The sequence below is a fragment of the Pelodiscus sinensis genome, chromosome 7 (genome assembly GCF_052426305.1).
Source record: "Pelodiscus sinensis isolate ZL-2025 chromosome 7, ASM5242630v1, whole genome shotgun sequence".
Classification (NCBI taxonomy): domain Eukaryota; kingdom Metazoa; phylum Chordata; order Testudines; family Trionychidae; genus Pelodiscus; species Pelodiscus sinensis.
The window spans coordinates 60,742,517-60,755,188 of NC_143058.1; the positions used below are offsets into that span (position 1 = coordinate 60,742,517).

The window sequence follows — 12,672 nt, forward strand, 5'->3', positions numbered from 1 at the left end:
CTCAATGAGGCTCAACAAGGACAAGTGCAGAGTCCTACACTTGGGATGGAAGATCCCAAGCACTGCTACAGGCTGGGGACTGATTGGCTAAGCAGCAGTTGTGCAAAAAAGGACCTGGGGATGTGAAGCTGGATAGGAATCAACAACGTGCCCTTATAGCCAAGAAGGCTAGCAGTATATTGAGTGCATTACTAATTAGGTTTCATTATATTAAAATGAATACTGATTTACTTTCCTTTGTAAATGAATGTGTTTTAATAGAGTCTTATATGGGAGATTCTGTTGAAATAGTGTCTATCAATGTAATGAAATGACTCAGGACAGAAAATTAAGAGAGTCTTATCCAACTGAAACTACAGAGGAATTTTAGGTAGGCAAAATGTAATTACCCCACTTGGAATCTTGACAAGGTAGGCGTACCCACCGGCCAGGAAAAAAAAGACAGGCAGTAAGAAATCATTACTTCCAGGTGCATATTGTTAAGCCATGAAAAACGTGTTCTGAACTGAAATTTGCTAGGGAAGGATTGAAGTGTTAAGACAAGTTGTAAAAAAATTAGTCTGGTCTTTCTTTTTTTCTTTTTTTGTATTTATATGGTTTTGGAATTTGTTTGGGGGTTTTTTGTCCTCTTGTATGTTAAGATATTCTTTTCTTCCCTATACAGCTCTCAATGCATTTAGCTTTTGAAAGATATTACCACTTATGACAGCACTTGGTTTTCATATGGATTTTCAGAAAAATGTTTATACTCTCTCCATGAGCTTTCACAGGGTACATGTATTAAACTCAGTATGCTTCTACAGGGTACAAAGGAACCATGGAAATTAGCTACTGAAGTACATAGCCAAAAACCAATCATTTTTTTTCCCACTGGCAAGATTCATAGCCCACTGAATTCAGTAGGGGTATGCCTACACTTAGGAGAAGATCGACGCTCCGGAAGTTGATCTTCTACTATTTGATTTAGCAGATCTAGACTTGTAAATCGAACACCGAGGGCAGCCACTGCTGGCGTCTGGTTCTTGTCCTGCGAGGAGTAAGGGAAGCTGATGGGAGCAGTTGTTCCCATTAGCCTCCTGCTGTGTGGATGCTGGCATGGCTTGACTTAAGGTAGCCGACTCCAGCTGTGCATTTTGAGTAGCTGGAGTGGAGTATCTTAAGCTGACCTGCCTGGCCTAGTATAGACCAGGACTAGAAAGACTCCTACTGACTTCATCAACTGACTTCAAAGCAGGCCTTATAATAGTGTCCTAATTTATTCACATTTTCAATTGTCTGCTAAATTAATAGGATTTACAACAAGCCATAGAATCATGACTAGCGTTGGCTAATCAGCCCCAGCTAATGAACTGTTACTCCTGGACGTACACTCACCATAAAGTATGACAGAATCAGAGGAGATGGAAAGGAAATATTAGGGTGGTTTTTCTATTTCCCAGAAGGACTCGTATGGGATTTGTTTCTTGTTCCAGACCTGTATGAAAGGAGTGACTAAAGGAATCCCTCGTCAGTAAGCGGTATTCACCCTGCAAATCCCACTTCAGGTGTGGTGTAATTACAGAGCTCAAGACTGATTCTTCTTTGAGTTTTGTCCAGGATAGTTTTAGATGTCTCAAGCGTTTGGGCTTAATATTAGGTGGAATGGTTTTAAAGATTTCCCACAAAACATTTTGCACTCAACTGTGATTCAGTTACCAGTATAACAATACTTAACCAATACATCAGACAAAACCTTTCCCTACATTTTATCAGCTACTGTCTTATTCATCTCTTCAAATGGCAGATGCTCCTTTCAAAACCTCGACAATCTTGCAAAGATCAAGCTTGCTTAAACAACCTGCTGCTTCTGCAAACTGCAAGAAATTCCTTACTGAGCTGAACTTAGAACAATCGCCCTAAAAGGTGCTCAGGTTGATCCTAAGGAATCAACTGTCAAAATGAACACCCAATATTTCATGTTCTTTGGCAGCTGCAGAAACGCGATGAGCCAATTAGGAGGCTCCTGGGAGATGAAGGTGTGTATCCTGCTCAGGATTAATTCTAGGATGCTTTTCAAAATGATAGTGATCCATAAGACTATTCTGTTTATCTCCATCACGTTTCATCATTCAGAAAAATAAATGTACTGACAAACTCCACTGACAAATGCACCAAGATCACTGTTATCATATAAAGCATTGCCTAGAGTAGCATTGTTGTATTCTGAACTTTTCCAGAACGATAACATTCTCTCAGTAGCCTTTCGGAAGATCCATCAACTATGCTCCAGATCTGACTCTGTTGCCTTAACTTGCACATTGCATGTTTAGGTCTCAAATTCCATCACTCCACTAGGATAACTTCAATATTCTCATCTGCAAATTATAGTTGGGTTATAGGACTTTGGTCTTTTAGGCCATATTTTTATCTCAAATTATGGGTGATCATTTAGGCCACAATTTTATCTTCAATTGATCTTTTGGCCACAATTTTAGGTCTTTTTAGGTAGTCAGTTGGACTTTTTGGCCACAATTTTATCTTCAAATTATGGATCAGTGATAGGATCTTAATTTTTTAGGACGCATTTTTTTTTCCAAAACATCTTTGACTACAGCCCTGCACAGATACAAAACATGTATGCGCATCCACATGTGTATCTGCAAATTTGAGCTACGGATAGGCGCATTGACATCCGTGGATGTAGAAACCTGCAGATATAAAGTGGGTATCTGTAGATGTGCAGGGCTCTACCTATGAAACCAACATTTATGCATGACAATCACAGTTTTAGAGGATTCACTTCTTGATTTTTAAATGTACACATCCAATAAAAAGAATTATGTTTCAATATCCATTGGAATGATTAATGTTCTGGAAATTTCTATAGAGCACCACTGATCCTGCTAATAGGGTATTAGACTGGAACTCGAGAGATTTCATTTATATTTCTGACTCTGCCAGCAACCAACTGTGCGACCGTGGGCAAATTACCCTTTGGTTGTCTTGCCTATTTTGTACCTGACACCACAGTTATAGACATGCTTAACTTTATTACTGTGAGCATTCCTACTGGAGTCTATGGGACTAGTAAAATTAAAACACACACATACGTAATTGCAGGATCGAGGCCTAAGACTGTTAGCCCTTTCTCTGTATTTGAATAAAACCTAGCATGACAGGACTCTGAAACTCTAAGATGTTAGCATAATCAAAAAAACTGTTCTACTGTTAATATTAGTTACCAAGACAAGGAGTGATACAATGTATTATTAACCTCTCAATAAAATATACATATCTTTTTACAAGCTTTGCACATATCCTAACACAGGATTAAATTGTCTGTCCTTTATTTTGCTGATAGGTGAGCAAAAGTATAAAACAAACATATTGCTCTTTTCAGTTTCTCATCCACAAAATGCTCTGGATCATTTAGAATATTAATTATTAAGCCTTTGTATATTGAAAATGTCTAGCAGCTTGTTATTCCTACCTTCCTTAGTTTTTCAGCCTCATTGATATGGTTTGGGGACCTGTTCCTGAAAACATTTCTGTTTGTGAGTAACTCTACTGAAGTTAACTCATATGAGAGATTCCAGGATCCTAAAATCTTCATCACCTGCCAATGACTTTCTGTAAGATCACTCGTGATTCTATGCATTTTACAGTTCCTTTCAAGTAAAATTTCACAAAATAGAAATTTATTTCTGCTGAAAAATGCTTTTTATTATGGCCCCCAAATGGTTGTTTGCATTTTCTTCTTTTTCTGGCGGTGTTTGTATTTTCCATATTCTCTTCTGGCAGGACTGTACACTGCAATAAAACAATCTGACAATGGATGCAGACTTCAGTCACTAGATAAGGTAGGGAATTCCATGTTTTCATTGCTTTTTACTAGTTCAAAACCTCCTAAACATGGCGATTACACAAAAAGGTGAAACACTGCCCGACAGCTAATATGGGAGTACTTTTCAGCTCCTCAAGCCATTTAATACTGTGTTCAACCTAAGCCTCCAAGCAATCAAAGCCTATGAAACAAATGAGAAACTGTCCCATGCAGTGAAAAGCATCCCAGCTCAGATATGTGGTTTAGTTCATTTTATACCATTTATTTTCTGTTGTCTTTTTACACAGGGTCTCTTACAATCTTGAAGCAATGCTGAACTGGTATTGTGTGAGGTATGGGGTTCCTGGTGCTCTTCTGCTCTTCTATTTCTTGCTTGATTTTTTTTTTTTTATTTTGTGGCAAGACAGGAAGGAGCGTGGCTGGCTCCTTAAGAAAAGCATTCAATAGCATCCTAGTCAGATTATTGAACCCAGCCAGTGGTTAACACGATATGACCCTTTCAAAGTACCCTTTCGCCCTATGGCAGAGAGAAGAGAAACTTCCTTGTCTCCAAAAGGTCCGTGGATTCATGTACTTCCAGGCTAGCAGCCACTGAGATGATCTTCTCTGATGTCCTGCACAACACATGCCAGGTATTTCATCCCAGCAACCTCTGCACCTTGCTGAAGACATTGTGCTTATGCAGGCACAATATTGTACAGGGTTCTGGATTGGCCCCAAAAGTTCTCTCTCCCCCTGCCCAAGCTTTAAAGGGCCAAACACAGCCAGTCACAGCATATACAATTATTTTGAACGCATGCCTCTTAGATCGCAAGCCCTTGCCACTTCCATCTGCCAGCTCAGTCAAGGGCAAAGCAGCCGGGAGCCCCCCATGGTCAGACATCTGAGCAGTCCCTCATATTGGATATAGCTGGCATAATTCTAACTCTCACCACAGAGTTGGGATTGCTCCAAGATTGGCTAGGGCCATGCTTGGGATAACAGGAGTGGGTGTGTCGAAAGCATAGTGCATTCCCATACCCCCAGCTGTTCGACTGGGTGCTGTTCCCATTGGTGTTTCTGAAAGCAGCTGTGAGGTTGCTCCAAACTAGGGTGGGGCTCAAGGAGCCTGTCTCAGAGTTTCTAACGAGAATTGAAGACTCATGAGATGGGCACTTTCCACACGCGGGGCTAGGGCGAGTCAACATACAAGCCACACTCACAAGCTCACTTATCAAAGGGAGAGCCCCGATACTGCAGAAACACAAAGGCGAACCACAGTCCGACAACCTAAGAGAGCATACACAGCGCACGGGCAACATTTCTGTGTACAAAACCAGGAACTGTCACGTAGCATGTGAGGAATGTTATGAATCTGATCTCTTGCTAGTGGACTAGCAGATGCTTACAGTGAATTGTGCTGATACCACGAAGTAACTGCCTAGTGCCAATTCCTGGCCTAATTCTAGTGTAGGTATGATCATTTTGTCTGTCCCATTGATGCAGTGTTCTAATTAGCACCCTACTGATACACTTATAAAAGAGGCCCAGGATGGAAAGGGGTGAGAGTGAAAGAGACGAAGGTTTTGTCTATGCTGCCAATTGAGCAATTCAAATTTTGCCGTTTACAGATGTGGTTGGTCCAGAAAGTTCTCCCCACCCCTTGAAGCTCACGGGGCTAAGAACACGCAGTCACAGAACACACACTTATTTTGAACACATCACTTACTAGATTGTAAGCCTACAGCCACATCTTGGCCACTTCCCCTTGCCAGCTCAGGCAGCAGCAAAGCAGCCGGGAACCATGATAAGTGGGCAGTGGAACATTCCCGTGGACTGGACATAGCTGGCATAATGCTAACTCTCACCCCTTCCTCCACAAAAGATAAAACTTTTTGCCACGGCAAGTGGCAGGGCAAACAACTTGATTGTCAGCAAGAGTGCTCTCCTGTCGACCACGCAAATCCCACCTGTAAGGGTTTCGAGTATTTTGTCAGCATTTTTATTGCCCAACGTTTAGGAACAGAGTCATGTCGCTAAAAGCTGTGTATAGGTTGAATCTCTCTAATCCGGCACTCTCTGATCTAGCAATCTCTGTGATCTGGCATGATTTTAGTTAGCCGGATGTCCACTCATCATGGGTATGGCCAAGTTTTCTGCAGTCCCGTTAAGTTTGTTTACAGCCACCAGTCCTGGCTCTTAGTGTTCTGTGCTGTGATTTAGCTCTAATTTATCCTAAATGTCTTCTAACACCCAGTAAGCAGTGGATGTATTGGTGCGTCCAATTGCGGTGAGACAGCTACAGTCTCGTTTTTGAGTTGTTCACACCTGACTGCCCTGCCATTGCCTATACGTCTGAGTGGAGACAGACTCTCAGCTAGCATAAAATGATGTAGACTCCAGTGACATCCAAGTGATGCCAGCTGGCAACCTGACCCACTGTATGGATGGCATTCATTCCATGTCGACTCCCGCAAACCAGTCCCAAACAATATCTAGCAGGAGCACTTACTGCAGTTCTCAGCCTTCTTGTTTCGGTGGATCACCGTTTTTTGGGTGGGTGTGCTGAAAAGGCTGGTCCAGTTGATTGTGTGATAGTAACACAGGTTGGTATTGTCTGTTATGTAGACATTGCCAGCACTGATCTGCTTCAGGGACTGGAACTGTAGAGAGGTAATTGCCTGTTGCTTCAGGATGAGCAAGGAAAGGCCGCTGGAGGAGCAAACAAAGCAGTGAAAAACCCTGGAATGTGGGAATTCTCTCACCGCATGAATCGGCAATGGCGCATCTTACCCAATAGGAGTATGAACAGAGGACAACTCAAAAAGGGAGTTTAGTTTCAAGTGATTCCTGGGCCATATACACAGGGCATGGTTCAAAGATTTCTAACAGTTCATTGAAGCATCTGTAATGCAGTGAATGAGCATATGGAAGAATTGAGTGTGAGCCACCTGGGGCTATGGCTACACTGCCATTTTTTTGTGGAAGAGGATATGCAAATCATGCTCTTATTTGCATATCTTCTTCCGATTCTTTTTGTGGAAGAGATTTTTCTGATAAAAAGCCCTGTGTATACGGCGCTATTTATTGGGGAAAAAAAAACCCTCTTATGCAAGACCCTGTAAACCTCAATTTACAAGGAATAAGGGGTCTTGCAAAAGAGGGATTTTTTTTTTTTGACAAATGGCCCCGTCTCCACGGGGCTTTTTATCGGAAAAACCTCTTCCACAAAAAGAATCAGAAGAAGATATGCAAATGAGAGTGTGATTTGCATATCCTCTTCCTCAAAAAAAAGACAGTGTAGCCACAGCCTGGTTGAGTTGTCTAGTGGTGTGTCACTGGTACAGGGAGCGTGACACTAAAAGCTGCAATGCTCCGCCCCACTTCCACCTTTACTGGGTGTTTACAGCTGTTCCTGGCCTGTGGCACAGAAAATACTGTTTCCCTGACTTGCACTCTCTTGAGTTAAAAGCACTATGCTGACAGCTGTGGAAAAGAAGGAAGGTTTCTAACAAAAAGAGGAGGGAGTGATCACGTGAAAGTCCTCTCTCAAAAGTCCTCTCTCATGAGTCACATTCATGCCAGCTACAATAATATGGGAATAAACAATTATTTTCAAAGAAATTTTCAAAGTCTGCTTTCTAGGGTTTTGTTTTTTCTTGTATCAAAGTATCTGATTACCTCCCTTCTCCTTTCTCACCAAAAGCAGATTAATTCCATGTGTGACCCGGAGACGACAATGCATATTATTTTACAGTTGGAAAGTAGCAAAGCCAAAAATCAGGGTGGCTTTGTTTATAATTCATTTATTGCAATGATTATAATTGTTTTCCAGCAGCTCTAAATGAAAATCGCTGCTTCAAAATGGAATACAGGGCTATAATTCAATCTCAAGGTTTTCCTGCTATTCATAATCTGCTTGGGCTGTTGTTTATGATAGCAGCAGACTCCCTTGACTGATTTACTATATTTTGTTGAACTCAAAGCCCAGGGTTGCTGAATAGATCATATAGATATATTGTTTCATCCCCCCATTATTTCTCACTATATTTGCTTCCCTCCAACACCAGCCGCCCCATATCAGCTTTCATATCAAAACATCACTTGTAAAAGTGGAGCCAGCAAACGACTGCAGGTGCCATGTTCTGTGATGCTAGCGGGGATAGCTCAGTGATCATGCCTGTATTTCTCTTCTATTGCCTTTTCATAAACAATATGCACAGCTGCACAAGCAAATGGCAGCTGAAGCAACCCATTCAAGTGTGATCTTTCCTTACAATGCAACACAATAAAATGGTAAGTAACAGGGATAGTATGTGTCACGAGCCATAATCTTCAAAACTATTGATTCTATTTCATCAGTCAAAGCTTCAGAACAGGCATCACAGATTGTACGCAGTGCACATTCTATGATGAATGATATTTGGGGGATGATGAGTTGTCTACTATGGCAAGAAACCTACAAGCAATGATTTTTAAGGCAATGTAATTAACTGGATCAATAGTGTTTGCACAGTTTAAAGCTGTTAGTCTATGTATCCTGTGTTAGAGAATATGTTGACAATCAAGAAAATATGCTAAGGGATTATGTAAGGGTATGCCTACATGGCATGGCTATTTTGGGATACCGGAGGTGTCCTGAAATAGCTACTCCGCATCTACACAAGCCGCCAGTTATTTTGAAATATTTTTCGAAATAACGGGCGTGCTATTTTGGCATCCCGGTAACCCTCATTCCATGGGGGTTAAGGGATGTCTCAAAATAGCTTATTTTGAAATTTGGCACATCTACACAGCACCAAATTTCAAAAAACATGCTATTGCAAAATAGATTAGAAATAAGACACAAAATTTGTATAGCGCAAGATGCGTATCTTATGTCAAGTTTAGGGTGCTGTGTAGACGCACCCTAAGTGGTCCTCATAAAGGAGTTTACATTCTATGCTATACATGGGATAATCTTTGAATAGCAAAGTGATAGCAAAGTACAAATTATTACAAAAATAGAGAAAAGCACATCTTACCTGTAGAGGGCTCTTCCACCTATAGTAACCAAATTTGAAAACACACGGAAGTCTGTCATGTTTTGGGGCCAAGACTGAATATTCAAGAAACCTGAAGGAGATAAAATCAGAAATGCTAGCAAGTATTTCATCATCTCAACCACAGAAACTGCTTTGTGACACATCTGAATTATAAATGAAGTAGCCTATGACAAAAAGATAGTGAGCACCTCAGAAACAGAAATATGTGGGTCCTGAATGAGGCAGGATATTGGCTTTGAATGTCTTTCGCTGCTAGGCTGAGCAGACATTCCAATTGTATAGGGACAGTTGCGATAGTAGGGGCTTTGTCTTATATAATCATCTCTTATCCCAGCACCACTATCCTGATTTTTCATGTGTGCTATCTGGTTGGTCACCCTAGTCACTGCAATACCAGCCTCTCGAAGGCTGTGTCCAGACTCCATGCCTCCGTCGACGGAGGCATGTAGATTAGCCAGATCGGAAGAGGGAAATGAAGCCGCGATTAAAATAATCGCGGCTTCATTTAAATTTAAATGGCTGCCCCGATCTGCCGATCAGCTGTTTGTCGGCAGATCGGGAGAGTCTGGATGCGATGCCCCGACAAAGAAGCCTTTCTTCATCGACACAGGTAAACCTGGTTTCACGAGGCTTACCTGTGTCGATGAAGAAAGGCTTCTTTGTCGGGGCATCGCGTCCAGACTCTCCCGATCTGCCGACAAACAGCTGATCGGCAGATCGGGGCAGCCATTTAAATTTAAATGAAGCCGCGATTATTTTAATCGCGGCTTCATTTCCCTCTTCCGATCTGGCTAATCTACATGCCTCCGTCGACGGAGGCATGGAGTCTGGACACAGCCTAGGAGAGCAAAGATTGGTGCATATGTTGTTTTTGAAAACTCAAACTAGCTCAGTCCCAGAGACCGGAGGCAGGAGAAACCTTGGATCACATGAACAAATTCAACTCTTTTTCCGTTTCCTAGTCATTTTCTGGCAAAAGGTAGCAGTGCAGAATCAAGATTTGCATGCACAGAGGAACACCCTTGCGCAAAACTCACATTTCAGTTCTTTAGTTTGGCTAGAAATGGATCGAACAAAGCATCCCAGTTTTGAAACAATTTTGAGACTGTGTGTGTCAGGCATGGTAGCCTCATCTCCTCTTTGCCACATGACACACCATGATGTCCCGGGATGGGCAGTGGCATAAATATAAATCACTGGGTTGGAGAGGAGTGACATAAATATGTGGCACTGCCATATGGATGCCTGCCCTGGCAGCATGTGCATAGCAGGAAGACCACCTGTTTCACATACCTGTCATCAGCCCATTCAACAAGATGCATCATCATGTCAATGGTCCTATTGACACCAATGGGGCTTACCACTGCGACCTACAGTGGAACTATGCTGGTGCTCTGGAAGTTACGTAACTTTCTCAACTGGGGCCTACATTACTGAAGACACTTTATTATTTAGAGTGAGATTCAGAGCTCACTTGCACATTCGTCCCGCCACTATTTGGGGGTGTTACTGGATACAAGTTAGAACACAACTTGTCCCAATTTTTTTGGAGTGGTAAAACATTTAGGGAAATGTACAATAAGGTCATTTTAAAAGGGCAAGAACTTACTTAAGCAGATCTCCACAATAACCATTCCACAGCAGGTGGTGTGTGTGTATGTGTTTGTTGCTTGTCCTTAATTATACATAAAGGACTGGGAAGAGTAATCAATGAAGAACTCATAGCAATAGTATTTCACTTCATAGCCCTGGGCATGTCTACACTAGGAAACTATTTCAAAATGACTAAAATTGATGTAATAACTCCCAAAATATCAAAATCCAAATGGCACATCCTCACTATGGAAAAGCCTCGAAATTAGTCCAAGGCAGGCTCCATTAATGTGGATGCCCGACCTCCACTTAGCATTACTGAAGCACCGGGGAATAATTACTCTGAGTGACTCTGCAGAGGAATTTTTTGAAATAGCAGCACTGGAGCCTCCACACTACCGCTATTTTGAAATAACTATTTTGAAATAAGCGTTATTCCTTGAGGAAAGCAGGAGTGCAGATTCTTAAATAAGCGGACTGTTATTTTGAAATAAGGGGCTTGGTAGTGTGGACGCTCCGCTTATTAATATGGCCCAAGAGAGGGTTAGTTCAATAAAGCCCTAGTGTAGACCAAGGCCCCGTGAGGTGAAACTATCGCAAGCAAGGTGGTAGTCGATGACGCAGCATATGGGGCTCTAGACATACAACTCTAGCCATCACAAACCAATGGGAGTCACAAACTAACCTTCCCCACTGCAACGTTTTTAAAATCTAGAATCAAGTCAGAGCCTTGGTTCTCAACCTTTTCCTGATAGTGGCCACCTTTCCCTCATTGGGAGTCCCCTAAAGTCCTCCTCCCATCTTTCTTACATCTAACCAGGAGCACCTCCTTGCAATAAGGTCCTGACTAGCTGATGCCTATTTGCATTCCTCACGTTCAGAATCCGAGAGCTAAAAGACATTCTGCCTGAGAATAAGAGCAAAGCAACCTGTAAGCAACAAATGATACTGGAGAGGTTAAGCATTCAATGTTCACCACACTTAAAAACAGGTGTGCTTTAAATATAAACAAATGACAACTGCAAAAAAAAAAGTAAAGAGCCCAAATTATGTAGGAGTCCAAAAGTGAGTTACCTGTTATCTCTCGGACTGTTTGGAAGATATTTAATTTCTCTGGGTCCATTGCTGCAATTGTGTGATAGGGGTCCCTGGAAGATCAGAAGGACACACTATAATGATCAAACTGTATAACGAGCAGGCTTATCCAACTACATTATGCGGTAGCAGTATACGGAATATCAGCACTTAGCTTCTAGATAGCACATTTTTCAATTCACTGACTTCCAGAACCTTGAGTGTTTTCCAAGGAGTTCTGAGCCCCACATTGGCTAGTGCAGCTTGACGGAAGGTGAGGGGTGCTTGTCGTCTTGAAGGTTCAGACCATAAATATTTTTGGGAAATATCTAGGCTCATGAAAATCCAGATACAAAGGGCTGGTTAACAAAATGTGCTCAGCTCTCACCCTCTCTGCGAATCAAGCACTTTCCAAGGTGTCTCAGATGTTTGCCACCTCAGAAGTGCCCACACCAGGTTTTAAAATCTGAGCCAGATTGTGCTAGTGCAGAGAAGGCTGGAGTGGTCTCATTTCATGATTCTTTGCCCAGTACATCAAATAAAAGAAAGTAGGAAAAGAGTCTCCTGACAGGTACGCCTTTAATGTAAAGATGACTTGATTACACTGTGACCTGAACAACGCCGCTTAAAAGCCCACAGAAATGTTCTTGTGTGATCGGTGTTATGGAATGTTTGCGTTTCTTCAAAAAAGAAAGCCCGGGGGTGGAAGGCAACCTCACGAAAGCTGCAGTATGCATTCCTCACATCTCATTATTTTCCTTTCCAAGAGACATAGCTCGTGGGATTGGCATAGGAGGGTAATCAAACATGCTGCAACCTAGCCCTCACGACTCACAGCAGTGGTGGAGAAATGGAGGTCACTTCTAACCTTTACAGAGAGCATTTCCAGGTTAGCCCGAGTGAAATGAGTTCTGGAATCGTAACATAAAGGCTAGTGGACCACTACAATACTGTACTCTGAAGTTCAGCAATTTGGGGCATTCATAAATAAAAGATGACAGGTTTTGAGTGCTCAACAGAGAAATATCTTTTTTTTCTTTTGAAATCCATTCATATTAAAAAGCTCTCTCTGCTAACCATGAGAGTCCTGTATAAAATATCTCCATCCCAATGTTTGTATTTGATGACAAAAATGAAACGTCACGCCGAAAAAGAAGA

General features: G+C 41.8%; 1 protein-coding gene across 6 annotated transcripts in view; it reads right to left on the reverse strand.

The window, feature by feature from the left end:
* ERBB4 (erb-b2 receptor tyrosine kinase 4) overlaps positions 1 to 12,672 on the reverse strand; it is a 923,012-nt gene that overhangs the window by 230,902 nt on the left and 679,438 nt on the right. For all 6 annotated transcript variants that reach the window (XM_075933933.2, XM_075933937.2, XM_075933934.2 and 3 more), the window contains exons 10-12: positions 11,515 to 11,588; positions 8,827 to 8,917; positions 6,315 to 6,514 (exon numbers count right to left, since the gene is read on the reverse strand). In XM_075933933.2, the coding sequence (XP_075790048.1) occupies positions 6,315 to 6,514; positions 8,827 to 8,917; positions 11,515 to 11,588 (365 nt within the window). The remainder of the gene's footprint in view (positions 1 to 6,314; positions 6,515 to 8,826; positions 8,918 to 11,514; positions 11,589 to 12,672) is intronic.